The sequence below is a fragment of the Labeo rohita genome, chromosome 25 (assembly GCF_022985175.1).
Source record: "Labeo rohita strain BAU-BD-2019 chromosome 25, IGBB_LRoh.1.0, whole genome shotgun sequence".
Lineage (NCBI taxonomy): Eukaryota > Metazoa > Chordata > Actinopteri > Cypriniformes > Cyprinidae > Labeo > Labeo rohita.
Window position 1 is genome coordinate 19,744,776 of NC_066893.1, and position 19,376 is coordinate 19,764,151.

At 37.1% G+C, this 19,376-nt stretch overlaps 1 protein-coding gene across 9 annotated transcripts in view; it reads right to left on the bottom strand.

Moving 5' to 3' along the window:
• Positions 1-19,376, bottom strand: part of akap13 (A-kinase anchoring protein 13) — a 129,677-nt gene that overhangs the window by 51,440 nt on the left and 58,861 nt on the right. For 8 of the 9 annotated variants that reach the window (XM_051100404.1, XM_051100405.1, XM_051100402.1 and 5 more), the window contains exons 6-8: positions 19,147-19,333; positions 15,692-18,848; positions 14,696-14,769 (exon numbers count right to left, since the gene is read on the bottom strand). In XM_051100404.1, coding sequence (XP_050956361.1) covers positions 14,696-14,769; positions 15,692-18,848; positions 19,147-19,333 — 3,418 coding nt within the window. The remainder of the gene's footprint in view (positions 1-14,695; positions 14,770-15,691; positions 18,849-19,146; positions 19,334-19,376) is intronic. The other variant, XM_051100407.1, reaches the window with a different exon arrangement.

Sequence of the window (19,376 nt, forward strand, 5' to 3'; positions counted from 1 at the left end):
TAAATTTGGAGGGGAAGAAAAGCATTTCATAATGTAATTAATGTAAACATTTATTAAAAGTTTAATGAAATGTAATTTAATTTAACCATTAAAAGAAAAAAATAAAAGAAAAAATAAAAACAAACAAACAAACAAACAAACAAACACAATTCAGAAAAAAATTAAAACAGAAAAAAAAAAAGGAATTTGGAAAACAATAAAACAGATTTCATAAGACACTAGATTATTAGTTGACTGATCGTGTGATTAATATGTCTGCCGCCATAAAGGTACTAATATTTATCTTCTCATGTGACAGTTACACTAGTAATGCCATTAATGTTTTCATTTTTAATAAGAAAAAACACATAAAATGTTAATTGTAAACTTATATAAACATTGATTGTACACAATACTTGTAACTATTTAAGTAGACTTAAGTTATGTAGGTTTAAACATACCATTTTTTTTATTAAGAATAAATTAATAATCAATGATGTGTGCCAGTAAATAGTGACAGTAAAATAAATTATATAATTTATATATAACTGTATTTCAAATAAATGCTGTACTTTAGAACTTCAAATTACCAAAGAATCCTGAAAAAAATATATATATATAAATAAATAAATAAATAAATAAATGAATATATATATATATATATATATATATATATTTTTTTTTTTTTTTTTCCACACTGACAATAAGACATTTCTTGAGCACCAAAGCAGCACATCATTTAAAGTATATAAATAAAACTGAACAGCAATTTTAATTTGTAATAACATTTCACAAAATTATTGTCTTTACAGAATTTATCAAATAAATGCAGCCTTGGTGAGCATAAGAGACCTCATGAAATCTTACCGACCCCAACTTTTCGAACAGTAGTCTATTAAGTTATTCTGAAACCTAACTGTCAACCCACATTCAGAAAACAAGACCCAATTCTGTTGTGACTCGCATGTGTGTGAAAACACAAAAATATAGCACATAGCATATTATTATAGCACATGTATTTATGTTTGGTGTGACCTACTGAAAAAAGATAGACGTTTGTGTGTTATGCCAATTTAAGGCAGCCAAGGACTCTCCACTCTGCCTGCAACAAGTGTACTTTCGATAAAAGCTTATGTCAAAGACAACAACTTATCCGCCAACTCATTAAAAAGCTCTAAATGGATATTAATCTTGTCACAATGTGTCTCACAATTTTATCTTTACACTTAAAGACACTTGTATATCACAACTCATACAGACAACACATGTATTCAACATAAACAATCGTTCGACTGTGTTTACATGCACTGGGATGCAGCCGGACACAATGGGGCTTTGAACGGGCGCTGGGACAAAGAGCCCATTGCAGTGGATGAATTATGACACAACAATGCAGACATGAGAAGTCATCGAGAAGCTCAAAGTGGCTTTATGATGTGCGTTCCGGCAAATGTGATTTCGGTTTTTACATGCGCGACTGGAAATTAAGTATGCGAATGAGAAGACATACAGAATTAATGAACACAGTGTTTGAAACCATGCTCGTGTTTAGTAAGGAAAGAATTATGACAAAAGGGTGTTGTGCGCAAGCACATGATGTAGGCTGTAAAAAGCCGCCATGCATTTCCCCAGGCGTGTGGCTTAATTGTCTGTACGCCCCTGGTGGCGAGTAAATGGGGCCATAATGGGGTTCAATACGCTGAACAACACAACACTCCATTGACTGGCAAATCCAACGCCTCAAAAGAGCGACATGGCGAAAAGAGGACAACAGAAAGATGCGCTTAGTAAAACATGATCCTTATGCCCTCCACGTGACCTATACTGACACGCAACCCCTTTCGGACTGAACTGACTTCCTATGGGAACCCATGTCACAAGAACAGGAAACTACCCTAGAATAAAAATACAGTTTTGTTTTTCAAACAATCTTCTTCCTATGGGAAATTACAGACAGCTAGAACAGGTCAGCAGTGGCTGGACAAAATGTATATATTATTTAAACATTATATTTTCTGCAAAAACTGAGGAACGGTAGCCTATGCAATATTCAGTTGGTAAAGTGTTGTTGGTGGTTGCAAAGGAAATTTTCAGTCTGTTGATGCAGTTGCTATAGTTTTCTCGTCTGACTTAAGTCAACAGTTGTCTTGCACTGACAGGTTTCTATAAGCAGTTTTTTTTTTCAGTTATGTAAATATACTTCCTTCCAGTTTTATCATTTGCCATCTTAAGAACTATATTTAAAGTACGAGGCTATCCAAACTTTAACAGGTTATTTACAATCATTTTAAATATATATATTTTTAATTAATTTAAATCTGTTTTAAATTAAACAGTTTTTTAATCTTAAAAAAAAAAAAAAATAAATAAATAAATAAATAAATACAAAATATACTTTTTTTAAGTTAAAACAATGGTGGGCAAAAAGGATCCATTAAATTGAACAAAAGTGATAGTAAAGACATTTATAATATTACAAAAGATTTTTAAAATAATTATTTTAATAATTCAACTAAACTACCAGTCAAAAGTTTTTAAACAGTAACATTTTTAATGTTTTTTAAAAAAAAAGTCTCTTCTGCTCACCAAGCCTGCATTTGTTTAATCCAAAGTACAGCAAAAACAGTAAAATGTTTTAAAAATATTAGTAGTAAAAATATTTTTACTATTTAAAATAACCATTTTCTATTGAATATTTTAAAATGTAATTTATTCCTGTAATTTCAAAGCTAAATTTTTTAGCATCATTACTCTAGTCACATGATCCTTCAGAAATCATTCTAATATTCTGATTTGCTCCTCAAAAAAAAAGGTATCTATTTTTTTCAGGTATCTGATGAATAGAAAATTCAGAAGAGCAGCATTTATCTGAAATAGAAATGTTGTAACATTACGTCTTTATCATCACTTTTGATCAATTTAAAGCATCTTTGCTAAATAAAAGTATTAATTTCTACAATACATAATAAATATAATAATAAAGGTATTAAATTCTATAATTATTAATCATCATGTTACAAAATCATAATAGTAAAAATGCTTTTTGAACCGCAAACCAGCGTATTAGAATGATTTCTGAAGAATCATGTGACACTGAAGACTGGAGTAATGATGCTGAAAACTCTGATTTGATCACGGAAATAAATTACATTTTAAAATATATTCAAATAGAAAACAGTTATTTTAAATAGTAAAATATTTCACAATTTTACCATTATTGCTGTAATTTGGTGAGCATAAGAGACTTCTTTAAAAAAAAAAAAAAAAAAAAAAAAAAACAACGTTTAAAATCTTACTGTTTGACTGGTAGTGTTTATATAAAACAGTAATATATACACATGCATCAAAGCTGCGTTTATCGGATTAAAAATACAGAAAAAAAATTTTATTTTGTGAAATATTATTGCAATTTAAAATAACTGTTTCTATTTTAATAGACTTTAAATTAGAATTTATTCCTAGAATGCAAAGCTAAATTTTCAGCATCATTATTTTTTTTGATAAATGTTGGAAACAGTTGTGCTGCTTAATATTTTTTCAGGATTCTTTGATGAATAAAATGTTAAAAAGAACATCATTTAAAATAGAAATCTTTTGTAACAATATAAACTACTGTTCAAAATTTGGGGTCAGTACAGTTTTTTCTTTTTTCCTTCGACAGAACTTTTAAATGCTAGTCTATGTATCTAAGGAAAGTGAGGAATGAAATTTGTGGCAAAGTATCTTTTAAGCACTCTGGCTCTGGTAGATGCAGCTGAAATCCAAACACATTCATGGTCTAATCATGGAAAAGAAGACGATGGGCTATATTTAGAGATGACAGAACTTCCGAATGGCTTATGAAACGGGGCTGTAATCGACTGAGTGTGGAGTGAGGCTGTCCACAGACTGTGGTCTGAGCTGGTCATTCTGGACACATTCCACAGATATGACGAGCTGCGGAGACAGGAAAACCTATGACATGGCAGTGGGCACCAGAGGACGTTAATACAGTCTCACAGATACAGTCTCAAAACAATCATCAAACGCCATTTTCATACTGCAAAAACGTTCAACGGCTACTGATTTACCATGCTTCTCCTACCTGTTTCTTGCAGGTGGTTCTGGGTAGAACATCTGTGAAATGACTTAAACGAGGTGTTAAGTAGCCATTTGGCTTCTCGATCAATATCAAGGAGGTCCCAGTTGAAAGGAATACGCAAGAACAAAGGTTTGCGGCAATTGGAAAGAGCTCCCTTGGGTGCCCTTTCAGACGGGTGGTGGACGACCTGTCTTTCTCAATCCTCACTTAGTGCTGAACCGGCACCTGCGGCCCAGTTTCGTACCTAAAAACGGTTTAACAGTCCTTCTTCACTTCCCACCACATATGCTAAATGTGGACTGTATAGTAATATATCACCTCACAAATATAAGCATATATATAATGTTGATTTAAGGTGATAAAATGAGTATTTCACTGCTGAAGCCATCAAGCAGATCGTAAAATTCACAAGCAGTCTAGAGTATTTACACATACAGACACTTTAAAAATGAACTACAGACTATTTAATCAAACCACAAGAGTAACAAATAACTTAACTGAATTTTAAAATGCAATTAATTATGGAACTTTGGACATGCAGAACTGCATGAGTAATAAATAAATGAATATCATCAAAATAAAATAAAACAAAATTCATTTAATTAAACGTAGACATGTTACAATAAACCAGCATCATACCAAAAAATCCATTCATTTAAGCAGCTTCCATGCAGGAATAATTATGCCTGGCATTTTTGCATTTATAATTTTACATATTTTATACCTACTATAGTTAGATTTTTCTAATTAACTCGCCTTCCCACATAATGATTCTCAGACCTGCTGCCAGCTCACGTCAGATGATGGAGAGCAGAAGGAAGCAGAAGAAGTGAATGGAGATAAAGAGGCAGCGAAGCAGGCCTGCACCAATCCACTTATCAAGAGCGTATAATCGAGGGGTCAGACTGTGGAAGGGCCCTTTGCATGTCTGGCTGTGACCTTCACTGATACAGTACCAGACTAGCCACTAAATATACAACCTCCAACATACTGACGGCATTCCAGCCAGCGTACCTACTGTTCCCACACACACAACATCTAAATTCGGACACAGTACACTACTATTGTTTTTGGTAAGCCGTTGCATTTTTAAATAAAGCTTTTTATAAAGCTTCTGTATTTTTAGAATTAAAACTACCATATTTATAGGTCTCCAAAAGGAAATTGTGTCAAACTTTGCTCACTTTAGGGGACGCTTTTGTCCCTACAGTGTTGACAGAATATATACACCTTGCTTACAGGTTTAGAAGAAAATTTGGACAGAAAATCTCAGGTTTAAATGTTTGTTTTACAGTTACTTTATTTGTAAATCATATTTTCCATATGTATACATTATTTAATGTCCCCAAAAAGGATGTTCTCTCAAATTTTATTGACCTCTTTAGACACTTTTGTCCCTAAAGTGTTGACATGATATATACACATTGCTTTAAAGCTTTAGAAGAAAATATGGACAGAGAAGTCTCAGGTTTTAATGTTTGACAGTTACTTTATTTGGAAATATCTTCCTTACTTATACATTATTTAATGTCCTCAAAAAGGATGCTGTCTCAAATTTTGTTAACTTCTTGGGACACTTTTGCCCCTAAAGTGTCAATATGATATATACACATTGCTTTAAAGCTTTAGAAGAAAATATGGACAAAGTCGCTTCATATTTCAATGTTTGTTTGACAGTTACTTTATTTGTAAATCATATTTTCCATACTTACATGTTATTTAATGTCCTCAAAAAGGACGCTTTCTCAAATTTTGTTAACTTCTTGGAACACTTTTGTCCCTAAAGTGTCGATATGATATATACACATTGCTTTAAAGCTTTAGAAGAAAATATGGACAAAGTCGCTTCATATTTCAATGTTTGTTTGACAGTTACTTTATTTGTAAATCATATTTTCCTTACTTATACATTATTTAATGTCCCCAAAAAGGACACCACCTCAGATTTAACTTATTGGGACGTATTTGTCCTTGAAGTGTTGATATGATATACACATTGCTTTAAAGCTTTAGAAGACAATATGGACAGAGAAGTCTCAGATTTCAACGTTTGTTTGACAGTTACCTTATTTGTAAATCATATTTTCCGTACTTACACGTTATTTAATGTCCTCGAAAAGGACGCTCTCTCACATTTGGTAAACTGCTTGGGACGCTTTTGTCCCTAAAGTATCGATATGATATATAAACATTGCTTTAAAAGAAAATAAGTACAGTGAAGTTTTAGGTTTCAACTTTTGTTTGACAATTACTTTATTTGTAAATCATATTTTCCCTACTTATACATTATTTAATGTCCTCAAAAAGGACACCTTCTCGAATTTTGTTAACTTCTTGGAACACTTTTGCCCCTAAAGTGTTGATATGAAATATACACATTGCTTTAAAGCTTTAGAAGAAAATATGGACAGAGATGTCTCAGGTTTCAACGTCTGTTTGATAGTTACCTTATTTGTGAATCATATTTTCCTTACTTATATATAAAATTAATTTTCCCAAAAAGGACGTCGTCTCAAATGTTGCTAACTTTTGTCCCTAAAGTGCCTATATGATATACACTACCAGTCAAAAGTTTTTTTTTTTTTTTTAAGTCACTTTTGCTCATCAAGCCTGCATTTATTTCATCCAAAATACAGCAAAAGCAGTAATATTGTGAAATATTTTTTAATATTTAAAATAACTGCTTTCTATTTGAATATATTTTAAAAAATGTAATTTATTTCTGTGATCAAAGCTACATTTTTGGCATCATTACTCAAGTCTTTAGTGTCACATGATCCTACAGAAATCATTCTAAAACGCTGGTTTGCTGTTCAGGAAACATTTATTATTATTTAAAACAGTACTTTGTTCTGGATTCTTTGATAAATAGAAAGATCCACAGACTAGCATTTATCTGAAATTAAAGGCTTTTGTATAATTACAGCTTTAAAATCAAAGGAATAAATTACATTTTAAAATATATTCAGATAGAAAGCAGTTATTCTAAATAGCAAAAATATTTCAAAATTTTACTGTTTTGCTGTACTTTGGATCAAATAAATGCAGGCTTGTTGAGCAAGAGACTTCTTTAAAAAAAACATTAAAAATCTTACTGTTCAAAAACTTTTGACTGGTAGTGTATACACATTGCTTTAAAGCTTTAGAAGAAAATATGGACAGAGAAGTCTCAGGTTTCAATGTTTGTTCGACAGTTCCTTACTTACACATTTAAACTCACCAAAAAGGACGTTGTCTCAAATTTTCAAATTTTGGGACACTTTTGTCCCTAAAGTGCTGATATGAACCATCCACATTACTTTAAAACTAAAGAACAAATCTAAATTCTTGTGAATATGAAACCTGGACTAAGAAGTCTCAGGTTTCAATGTGAGTTTGACAGTTGCCTTATTTGTAAATCCTATTTTCTGTAATTATACATTATTTAATGACCTCAAATAAGACGTTGTCTTAAATTTTGCTCTTCTTGGGACACTTTTGTCCCTAAAGTCTCAATACGAAACATCCACATTGCTTTGAAACCAAAGCACAAATCTAAATCCTTGCGAATATGAAACCTAGACAGAGACGTCTCAGGTTTCAACATTTGTTTGACAACAAACACTTGAGGAGGAACAAAACGGTTATGAAATTACTCCGATCTTGAAACTCCAGCATGTCTAGAACAAAACGTCAACCCTAAGAGCCAGCGGACAACAGTGGCCAAAAAAAAAAAAAATCGAAAAGCAGGCCTCATCATTCCACATCCAAAACTGAACTCCACCCAAGCCAAGCAGCAAAGCTCCAAAGCTCTCACACACACCCCTTCGACTAAATGCGAGCGAGACCTCTGGCATCTCAACAACGCTCCCGGCCAACACTAATCAATGCAATGTGATGGCACACGCAACTGTCAACAAGACAATCTGCAAAATTTACAGCCAAGCCCCATAAACAATCATTTCTGACAGACTTTTGAAAATAACTCAACAAAGAACACAACTAGTACTTGTTTTTAGCTTCGTACCTTTATCAAAACCACATCCACAGACCTCTCGCCCTTGGCGCACAGGCTGTACCGTCGCCGGTGTCGCTCGTACATCTTTTCCAAGTTCGAAATGTCAAGGAGAAGAAGAAAGTGCCGTTATAGTCCAACATGAAGCCTGAGACTTGTAGAGTTCCCAGTCAAGCTTTGGGAAAAATGAGCAACTCTCTGCACATCTGCACCATGAACCAGCCCCGTTCTCACTCTCCCTCCTTCCCTCCCTCCCTTCTTCACACACTTCTTTCACCCCTCCCTCTCTCTTTTTTTTTTTCCTTCTGCACACTCCCTCTCTTTTTCTGTCGCTGGCTTTCCTTCTGCTCCCACTGTTTTGTTTTGGACTCACCCTAGTGCAGCTGATCTTTTCCTTTCCTCTCATCCCACCATTTCCATCCTTCTTAATTTTTGAATAGAAAGCTTCAAGTCTTTCCCAATGTTCATCACCGTGTGGTCGAACTCTAATCGACCAAAAAGGACGAGGTCGTCATACACATTAGCTGATAAGAGAAACCTTTTTAGAGGAGTTTCATCCTTCAAACAGTGGGATGAGATTCCCAGACTCCACCTAGCTTTGTGTGTGCTGTGAGCTGTAAGATAAGGCTTTTCATCCAAGTAAACACTTTATCAGAAAGATTTTGTTGTGATAGTACATAATACACTCTTGATCTATGCTGTTCTATACCATCTGTATAGAACCATCAACCAACAAACAGCTGGAGCAATGGCAACCGTTTCAAATGGTGAGAATGATAAAAGGCCAGAGCACGGGGTGATGGGATTCACTGGGATTTAATGCAACTAAATGCGAGGAAGTTTAATTGAACTTCTGGTAAAGAATCTGAAGGAAATGACGTTGGGTTCATTTTACACAAAACTCTGGAGATAAGGAAGATAAGCTATTGAATAAAGGCGCTATTTTTGTTTTCTCAGCACGCAAAATGTTCTCATAGCTGCATAACATTACAGTTGAACCACTGATGTCACATGGACTATTTTATCGATGTCCTTACTACCTTTCTGGGCCTTGAACATTGTACCGTTGTTGTCTATGCAGGGTCAGAAAGCTTTTGGACTTCATCAGAAATATCCTAATTTGTGTTCCAAAGATGAACTAAGGTCTCACAGTTTTGGAACGACATGAGAATGAGTAATTAATGACATTAATGAGTGAACTATCGCTTTAAAATATAGCATTTCCTCAAACTATATACTACAGCGTTACAAACCTGTTACCTATATAAGCCTGTTACTGAACCAATGCACACATGCCGAATTGCGCTGTTTTTTCCACACATGCTTGGGAGTTTCCCTCCACCATACTGTATAATAAGAGTGTCACGGTGTGGGTATATATAATTTTATACAAAAACACACTAAACTGTCACACAGACACACCTTGAGCACAAAAAACCACCTTCAATTAAAGTCTCATACACTTTTCCATGTTTAGCATTAAGATCCTTACTTCAGATTGTACTTAGGAGAAACAGATATTCAAATAACTGGGTAGGTTGTCCTGACTAGGCCAATTCGATCTTTACTGTGTGTTTGCATGCGTGCGTGTGATTATCCAGTGGAGGAGGGGATAGGAGAAACAAGGGCTCTTTTGTGGGGATCCCGACACATGCTATCCCGACATTTCACTCAAGACCACTCATCCAACACAATCTGATTTAAAGGAATAGTTTGACGCAAAAGACATAACATTCTGTCATCATTTACTAACTCTCTTGACTGTTCTGTGAAATATAAGAATATCCTGGATGTTCTTTTCAATAAAATGAAAACAAATGTGACCCTGGACCACAAAACCAGTCAGAAGTAGCATGGGTATATTTGTAGCAATAGCCAACAATACATTGTATAGGTCAAAATTATGTTCCATGAAGATATTTTGTAAATTTCCTACCGTAAATATATACAAACTTAAGTTTTGATTAGTAATATGCATTGCTAAGAACTTCATTTGGACAATTTTAAAGGTGATTTCATCAATATTTTGATGTTTTTGCACCCTCAGATTGCAGATTTTCAAATAGTTGTATCTTGGCCAAATATTGTCCAATCCTAACAAACCATACGATGGAAAGCTTATTTCTTCAGCTTTTAGATGATGCATAAATCTCAATTTTAAAAAATTGACCCTTATGACTGGTTTTGTAGTCCACAGTCACAAATGGCAAGTTGAGTTGAGCTGAGTGCAATATTGAGAGTTTTCTGAAATCATATGATAATTTTTGTATAAACAACAGACTGAAATTTGGCACTGATCACTGAAAAATTATGACGTTCGTGAGAGAAACATCAATGTCTGAATCATGAATGAATTATTCCTATGAGTCAGATCTCTAAATGAATCATTTGATCCAATTCACAAAACCAGTTTGAATTCACACATAAATCCAACTGATCCAGTTTTCGAATTATCGAATTAGCTAATTGGTCCGGTCACAATCATTAAGCTCAATAAAGAAAAAGATTAAGCAGTGAACAGCAAGTTGGCATTAAAGGCAAATGGATCTGTTCCCCGGTCTTCTATATGAATGTTGAAATGAATTACTTATTCAATCAGGTTTGTTTGACCTTTTAAACCAGTCAGCTATAAAAAGGTATCTTACAGTTTCAGAAGATATAAATAGAGTGCAAATATGTCACCCTGGACCACAAAACCAGTCATAAGTAGCATGGGTATATTTGTAGCAATAGCCAACAATTCACTATATGGGTCAAAATTACACATTTTTCTTTTCTGCCAAAAACATTAGGATAGTAAAGTTCATGTTCCATGAACATATTTTGTAAATTTCCTATATATATATATATATATATCAAAACTTAATTTCTGATTAGTAATATGCACTGCTAAGAACTTTATTTGAACAACTTTAAAGTTCTCAATATTTAATTTTACACCCTCAGATTGCAGAATTTCAAATAGTTGTACCTCAGCCAAATATTATCCTATCCTAACAAACCATACATCAATGGAAAGCTTACACAGCTTTCAGATATATAAATCTCAGTTTTAAAAAAAACTGACCCTCATGACTGGTTTTGTGGTCCAGGGTCACAAAGTTAAAAGGCCCACGATAATAGTTTAAATGCTTTTGTGTAATTTCTAAATGTGCTGAAAAGAATGTCAAACACTAAAATATAAATTTCTGCTTTGTGTTCCACAGAAGAAAGCCATATGGGTTTGGATCAACATGAGGGTGAGTAAATGACTTTTTGGAAGAACTAATGCTGGAAATGAGAGAAAACAACAAAGGATGATGGACCAAGGGGAAAAAAAAAAGGAAAAAGTGAACGACTTGAAAGGGGCTAGCAGAAGCACAGAAGTTGAGTGAGAACAAAACAAAGGATATTTCCACCAGTGGCGGAGCCAACAAACAGATGCATGAATGGAAGGAGTGTGTGTGGATCTAGACCAGTCTCAGTGGTGTCTTCAACCCTCCCACTCCACCAACACCAGCCCTTTTGCTTTTCTTCAACATCACGCCATTCTTACACTTCACATTCCAGTGCTTGAGAGGCAGCCTTGTCCCTTTTTCCAACACACTAGATGGCGGCTTTGCGTGCGTGTTTGTGAGTGTGTGTGCTCAGGGGGTGTTTCCCAGGATGTTTAGCGAAAAAGGAACTCCTTTAAAGGGGTTCCCACAAAGCTGCACGAGGAAAGATGAAAAGAACCGAAGAAAGTTGTGTTAGGAGAGAATAGGCAGAACTCATGCTTCTGGTGGCATATACAGACCACAGTCTGTGCTTTTTTGCCCTTCTTGTCCCTCCATATAACACATATGTAGACTACTAGACAGCTCAGTGCACATCTGGAAGGAGTTACATCACATGCTAACACAAGAGGGAGCCACAGCGCTCTAGACAACACAGAATAATAAGCGAAAAACAACCAAACCACACATTTCCCATTATAGGTGCAGGGTGAAAAACATTCAAAGTCAATAAGAAATCAAAAATGAATCCATTTACGTTCTAAAAGCCGTTTCTGGTCTTGTTGTGAATGATTAATTCACCCATGTTTAAAAAAACAGTATAATTATATGCTCATGCTAATTATTACAATCATCTCTCTTTAGCCTCTTCAAAAATAGCTTGGATTTTACGCTGCCCTCTATTGGAAACAACTGCAATGAGGAATTCATTCATTAGGTAAAAAATATTTGAAAACCAAACTTTTCTGATATAGAAAATTGCAAATGTCGTTAAATAATTTGTTAGCGTGACAAATTAGATTGAATAAAGCAACCTCAGATCTGATTTCCAATCCACCTTCATAAATTAAATGACAGAATGACAACAAAAGTTAAAATATAAGAATCATTCCTTTAAGAAAATTACTGGTTTTACCACAAAATAAACCCAAAAATCATAGTAACAAGAAGTTAACCATAGTTTTGCTACACTAACTATGGTTTAACCATTAGATTACGTAATAAAACTGTGGTTATATAAATGGTTGTCAATACGCCAAAAAACATGGAACTACACTTTTACTATAATAAAAACATGGTTAATTTTCGTAAGAGTTTACTCTTACGAAATACTGCTTTAGCAAGCACCGCTAATAAGACCCTGGCTTTCTTGTGGTTTGTATTGGATCAACAAAGGGTAAAGTTAGCATGCTAGTCAAAATTGGGATGCTCTGTAAATGTGGCCTCTGCTCTTATCTCAAGAGTCTCTTAAGATAGAATGTTCCAGAGTGTAATTTCTTTCAAACGCTGACAATGTAGCTACACAACCTCAAGATACGGTCCAAGTCTGCATGCCAGACAGCAGATAACTGTAAACTTAGCTTGATTTCAGAGACAAACTAGACAGGGCCTAGATTCAAATAAAACTGGAAGAATGCAGCAAGCTAATGGTTTCAAAAATGAGACTTAGCGTTCTCTGCTAATTTGTTTAAAGACAAAAGACGTTTTCACAAGCGTCTCCTCAGAGTATATGAAAACCCATTACTGTATGTCACACAATAATATCACTTACGGAAAAAGCTCATAAGTTCGCAGCAAACAAAACACAGAATGCTAGCCGCAATACGCTAGCAAATGTTAGCATATGTGACAGTTTCAATTGCTTTAAGGCTCATTCACACTAAAAACGACAACACTGCAGTTTTGTTGTATACTGAGCTCTTCTGTCATTAAAATTCTGTCATTAATTACTCATTCTCATGTTGTTCCGAACCTGTAAGAACTTTATCTTCAGAACACAAATTAAAATAATTTTGATGAAATTTGAGAGCTTTCTAATCCTGCGTAGACAGCAACGCAACTACCATGTTTAAGGCCCAGAAAGCTAGTAAGGACATTGTTAAAACAGTCCATGTGACATCAGTGGTTCAACCGTAATTAATGAAGCTACGGGAATACTTTTCAGGTGCAAAGAAAACAAAAATATGACTTATTACACAATTTCTTATCTTCCATGTCAGTTGACGTGCATTCACAAGAGTACCACGAGGCATTGGGTGTGGTGCTGATGACTTTCTGTGCACAAAAACTATTCTTGTAACTTCGTAAAATTACGGTTAAACCATTTTTACTACCTTTCTGGGACTACGGGGTTGGAAAGCTGTCAGATTTAATCTAAATTATTTTACTTTGTGCTCTGAAGATGAATGAAGGTCCTATGAGTTTGGAACGACATGAGGGTGAGTAAAAATGACATAATTTTCATTTTTTGGGTGAACTAACTCTTCAAACTCAGATGAATTCTGACTTGCTGTCAATGTTTTTAACGTTCATTAGCTGAAAAAAAAAATCTGAAAGTGATTCCAGTGATATTGTCATAGCTGTGGCGCGGACTTCTCTATTCTCATTTCCCCTTCTCAAGAATTAGAATGATTATTAAAACTTTATAGCTGCAGTTATCATTTTTGGTATGAATGGGCCTTTTGACACTGTACCAAGTTTCTGACTTTTAACTTCATATCTTTCACCTCCTCAACAATAGTTAAAAATCATATCAAGTACTCCAAAACCAAATTGGGAGGCACAGGAAGCAGTTAAAACAATATGGATTCCCACAGGAAGATGACAAAATAAACGACTGAGGTTCCTTCTAATCAGAAGCTTCTAAAGACCAAAGATAGACATCACACTTTATCACTCTTGCTGGCCCACATAACACCCAAGCTATCACATCCCTTCCTCCCTCAGTCTTCTCACCACTGATATCATCCCTCTGACACACAACTGGGAAAAAAAGGTGTTTAGGATGATGTCATCTTTCCTTCATGAAAAAAAAGGAAAGGACAGCTCACACACAACCACAGTGTGAGCTGTAGGGTGGCAGTGTTCCCATATCTGCCAGCTTGACCTTACGAGACACAGTTCAGCAGTTCCAACTCAGACCTGCGTCACAACGCTGAGGCACTCTCAGCAACCAGACAGAGAAATCAGATTTACGACAGAAGGTCAGGTTGAAAACATCCCTAAATTTCTGCCCACTGGAGCCTTTTGGGAAACTACCACCTTCCCAGCTACTGAGAATTCAGAGCGGCTGGAAGGAAACTCTGAGTGAATCATACCAAAAGGTCTAAATGTTAATGATTTATTTAGTGGATGGCAGGTTGAGGGTAATAGCCAAAGAATACTCACCGCTTCGGAATTTGCTATGACTGCTGAGGAGTCTTGGTGTCCGTCCACCGCATCCTTAGCTAAAGTGCTGTCATCTGTAAGGCGGAAACAAGACGGAAGAGATTTAAGCACTTCTAAGTTTAAAAAAGTATTTTTGATTTTTGTGCATGTACAAACAACAAAACGCCTCATTTAAATAAGCCTTACAGTTTCGAGGAAATTCACATGGGTGACTTTTAACTGAAACTTCCAAAAATCAATACGTAATTCATTAACTCAGCTGCTGATTCATGTCCGAAGAGCGAACATGTTTATTTGTTTACTCAGAAATGAACAAATCGTGATAAGACCATTATGCTATTAACCTATATCATTCGTTAAAAGGAACTGACTTATTCCTCCTTTCCAACTGATGTCAGCAGCTCCATGAATGTGATATAAATAACACAGACAGTAAGCAGCTATTAGTAGAACAATGCTGAATTCTCATCTATGTGGAAAAGAGCTGGGCGTCTACCTTGTAAAAGAAATGTTCGCAAGACAATCTTTCAACTGTTTTCATTCTACGATGTGAGGTAGAGGTGACATCAGCAGGTTGCCATGATACAATGTGCTGCAAATACACAATGTCATTTGCAAACACTCCCTTATTAACCCTGTTACCTGACTGGCAAGGAAGGTTTTTTTCCTTTTGGTATGATCAAGCGGTTTCAAATTCAAATGAGAATTTTTGCCTAAATGTTACTAAAAATAACATTACAGACGAAGTCTGAATAAATACTGACCTAAATAATAACCCAATGTTATGTCTATTGGAAGGCAAACACCACTGTGTTCACTTGCACACGCAAGCATGTGTCAGAATACAATGAGGCTAATGACAAATTAGCTTCAGCTGTAAACAATCAGATTGGAATGACAAGAAAACACTTAATTTAGCAGCAGCAGCACAACGTTTAGACTTACAAACAACTGTTAAACAGGATGACGGTCTAAAGTAGCATTAAAATGCATTACCTGTCATTTGTTCGACTTGTGGTTCCTCAGCACGTTGCTGAAGAGTTTCACCGCGCTCCATTAAACAATCAGAAGTATCTTGATGTAATCCATTCAGGCTCTCAGGTGTTTCTGAAGGCTGTGGTTCCTCAGTCAAACCATTGTCTGCTATATCCACTGGGGAAGTGTGTTCCAAATCCTGATGCAATCCACTATTAATATCCAAAGGGGAAGTGAGCTCATCTGTTGAGGATGAGGCGTTGAGTGGGTCAGACATGGAGGAGCTCTCCAGAGGTGAACCACTGGTGTCGTCCATGGGAGTGCACAGGTTGTCCCCTGAGACATTCGTCTCGCACGTGTCGGTAGCCATGTCAATACATTCACCCCCGCCAGGAATTACATCAGAGATCTTTACTCCATCAGTAAAGGGGGTCTCAGAAGGTCTGTCGCCTTGGGTTTCCATTAGGGGTGAGGGACAAGACAGGTCTAGATCATTCACACATTCAACAGTAGGTTCTGCTGATGTGTTTGCACCCTCCGTGGAGGATTCTGGAAGCTGGGACTGCGCATTGAATTCAGGACAATCATTGTGTGCGATTTCCGACGGATCAGGGAGCTCACTGATTGTGTCCTGTGAAGTGGAGTCAATTTCCGTTTCCTGTAAAGGTTCATCTGGAGCGACATCCTTAAATCCCGGTTCCTCTTCCAAAGTAGGAAACGATGGTTCCCCTGGCTCAGAAATTTGATTTTCATTTGCGGTATCTCCAGAATATTCCTCAAGAATCTGCTCAACCAGTTCAGATGCAGAATCAAGCTGGCCAAATGTTTCAGACGCTTTTCCGAAAGGAGAGGGAGTTTCTACGATTATATCAGCTTCACGATGTTCAGAAGACAGTACTGTAGACACATCTTCTTGTAAATCACTTACAACAAAGGCTTTGGAGTCAACAGGCTGAGAAGATTCATCAGTTTGCTGAGTTTGTGGTTTTGCATCAGTCAGCTGAGCAGATTCATCAACCAGTTTAGACGTAGAATCTGGCTCAACAAACGTTTCAGATGCCTTTTCTCCGAAAGGAGAAGGAGTTTCTACAATTATATCACCTTCACAAAGTTCAGAAGACAGTACTGTAGACAGATCCTCTTGTAAATCACTTACAACGAAGGCTTCGGAGTCAACAGGCTGAGAAGATTCATCAGTTTGCTGAGTTTGTGGTTTTGCATCAGTCAGCTGAGCAGATTCATCAACCAGTTTAGACGTAGAATCTGGCTCAACAAACGTTTCAGATGCCTTTTCTCCGAAAGCAGGAGTTTCTACAATTATATCACCTTCACAATGTTCAGAAGACAGTACTGTAGACACATCCTCTTGTAAATCACTTACAACAAAAGCTTTGGAGTCAACAGGCTGAGAAGATTCATCAGTTTGCTGAGTTTGTGGTTTTGCATCAGGCAGCTGAGCAGATTCATCAACCAGTTTAGACGTAGAATCTGGCTCAACAAACGTTTCAGATGCCCCTTCTCCGAAAGGAGGAGGAGTTCTTACAATTATATCACCTTCACAATGTTCAGAAGACAGTGCTGTAGACACATCCTCTTGTAAATCACTTACAACGAAGGCTTCGGAGTCAACAGGCTCGGAAGATTCATCAGTTTGCTGAGTTTGCAATTTTGAATCAATCAGCTGAGAAGATTCATCAACCACTTTCGACGTAGAATCTGACTGAACAAACGTTTCAGGTGCTTCTACGATTATATCAGCTCTACAATGTTCAGAAGACAGTGCTGTAGACACATCCTGTTGTAAATCACTTACAATAAAGGCTTTGGAATCAACAGGCAGAGAAGATCCATTAGATTTTGATTTGATTTCCTCAATTGATTCCGGCTCTTCAAAGATCTCCTTAGGCTCGTTCATCTTCTCATTAGGGGCTACGTCCTCTTTGCTTTCATCAGGTAGACTACAGTCAGTCTGGCAAGACACAACCTCTGCAGTGATGCCACCAGAAACCCCTGCTGTGTCACAGTCTGAGTCATTCAACAAAATCTCCTGACATTCTAACGTAGTTTCTGAAGGTTGTGTGACTTCTTGTGGGTGTTGAAAAGTTTCTGTAGTCTCAGACAAGGACTCCACAGCTGGACCTTCATGAGAGGAAGTCTCAGGAACAGGCGATAGCCCTCGTCGAACCTTGTGGACCGGTCCTGGTGCCATGTTTGGCCGGAGACTTAACGATTCCAAAAAATCACCCTCTGAACCGCTAAACCCAGAGTTCTGCTTTATGTTAGCGTCATCCGTAACCAAACCAGAAACTGACTCAGTGCTGCCTTTGGTTTTTTCGCTAAGATTTCCTGTCTCTGTCTCTAGGCTACCATGTGGCTTGTCAACACCATCAGAAATAAGAGTTTCGTCGTTTCGTACGGATGAGGCAACCTCAGAATTTACCTGATTTAAAGGCAATTTAGCTTCGTCTCTTTCCACTGAGCATTCCGTGGGCAGCGTGAGTTCAATCCTGACGTCCTCTGGATCACGGGAAGAAACTGCTGAAGAGTTTAAGCCTATTTCCTGGCTGCTATTCATCTCCCCTTCCCTTTCCTCTGGTAAGTCCCCTCGCAAGCTAAGATCTGTACTCCCCTCGCACTCCTCCTCCCCTCTTTGTGAAGGCTGACTAGTTTCCGTGGGGAGGAGACCCTGAGATTGTGCGTGCCCCATGTCTTGGGACTCAAGGTTGCCAGATTGAGCGATATTGTCTGTTTCAGTCTCTAAACTCTTCTGGCAAGTCTCTTGCTCTTCTTGGTTCCCTTTATCAGCCCCCTGTTCGGCACTGATTACACAGAGCTCTATATCAGCTTCCTCCCGCTGGTTTCCACAGGAAGGGGCACTGAAAGTCACAGAATCGCCTTCTACCCGTTGCTGCGAACAGTCAGCCTTATCTGACGCCTTCCCAGAATCCCCTACAGCTGGCGGGCAGGGCTCCACCTCCCCGTCCTGCGATTGGACGTGATCTCCCGTGCCGTTTTGACGAATACACAATCCATCCTCAATGGCAGAGCTGTTTGAATCGCAGGTTTCAGAGTTGGATTCCTGATGCTCAGGCTCCAGCGAATTGGGCGGCTCTGTTCTATCACTTGAGTCTCTGTTAAGAATCAGCAGTCCTGGTTTTTGCTGTGGTTGATGATCTTCCTGAATAAACAAAATGCAAAAACAGCCATTAAATAAAGCAGCATGCCTTATGCAACCCTCATTAAAACTGACATTAAACATTCACCCAGAGAAACAGAGCAAACACAGAGACAGTTTTTGATCTGCATTTAGTCACTTCCTTTAGTCACAGATAGCTACCTCCTGCAGAGTTCTGCCACAAAAGCAAACATCCCTGCTGATCGTACCCAGCTGAAAATATCACTGTGATCTTAAAGTGGCAGAGCAAGAAAATAAGACCCACCTACTGCCATAGAGGACTCCGAAATCACTGACTCACCTTTTGATGTGACCGAATGAGGCGTTGGAGCTCCTCCACATCACACTGAAGGTTAGGTCGAGGACTCCCTGGCACATCATCCAGCGTAAGGGTGTAAGTGTTTAGCTTGGGGTGGTGTTGCAGAACTCTGCCTTCTGGGTAACGCCACTTGGACGCTTTCGTCTCCAACTCAGGCAGGTTTTCAACCCTGCCCAACACAAACATAGCAAACTTTGAGAACGCCTAGTCTC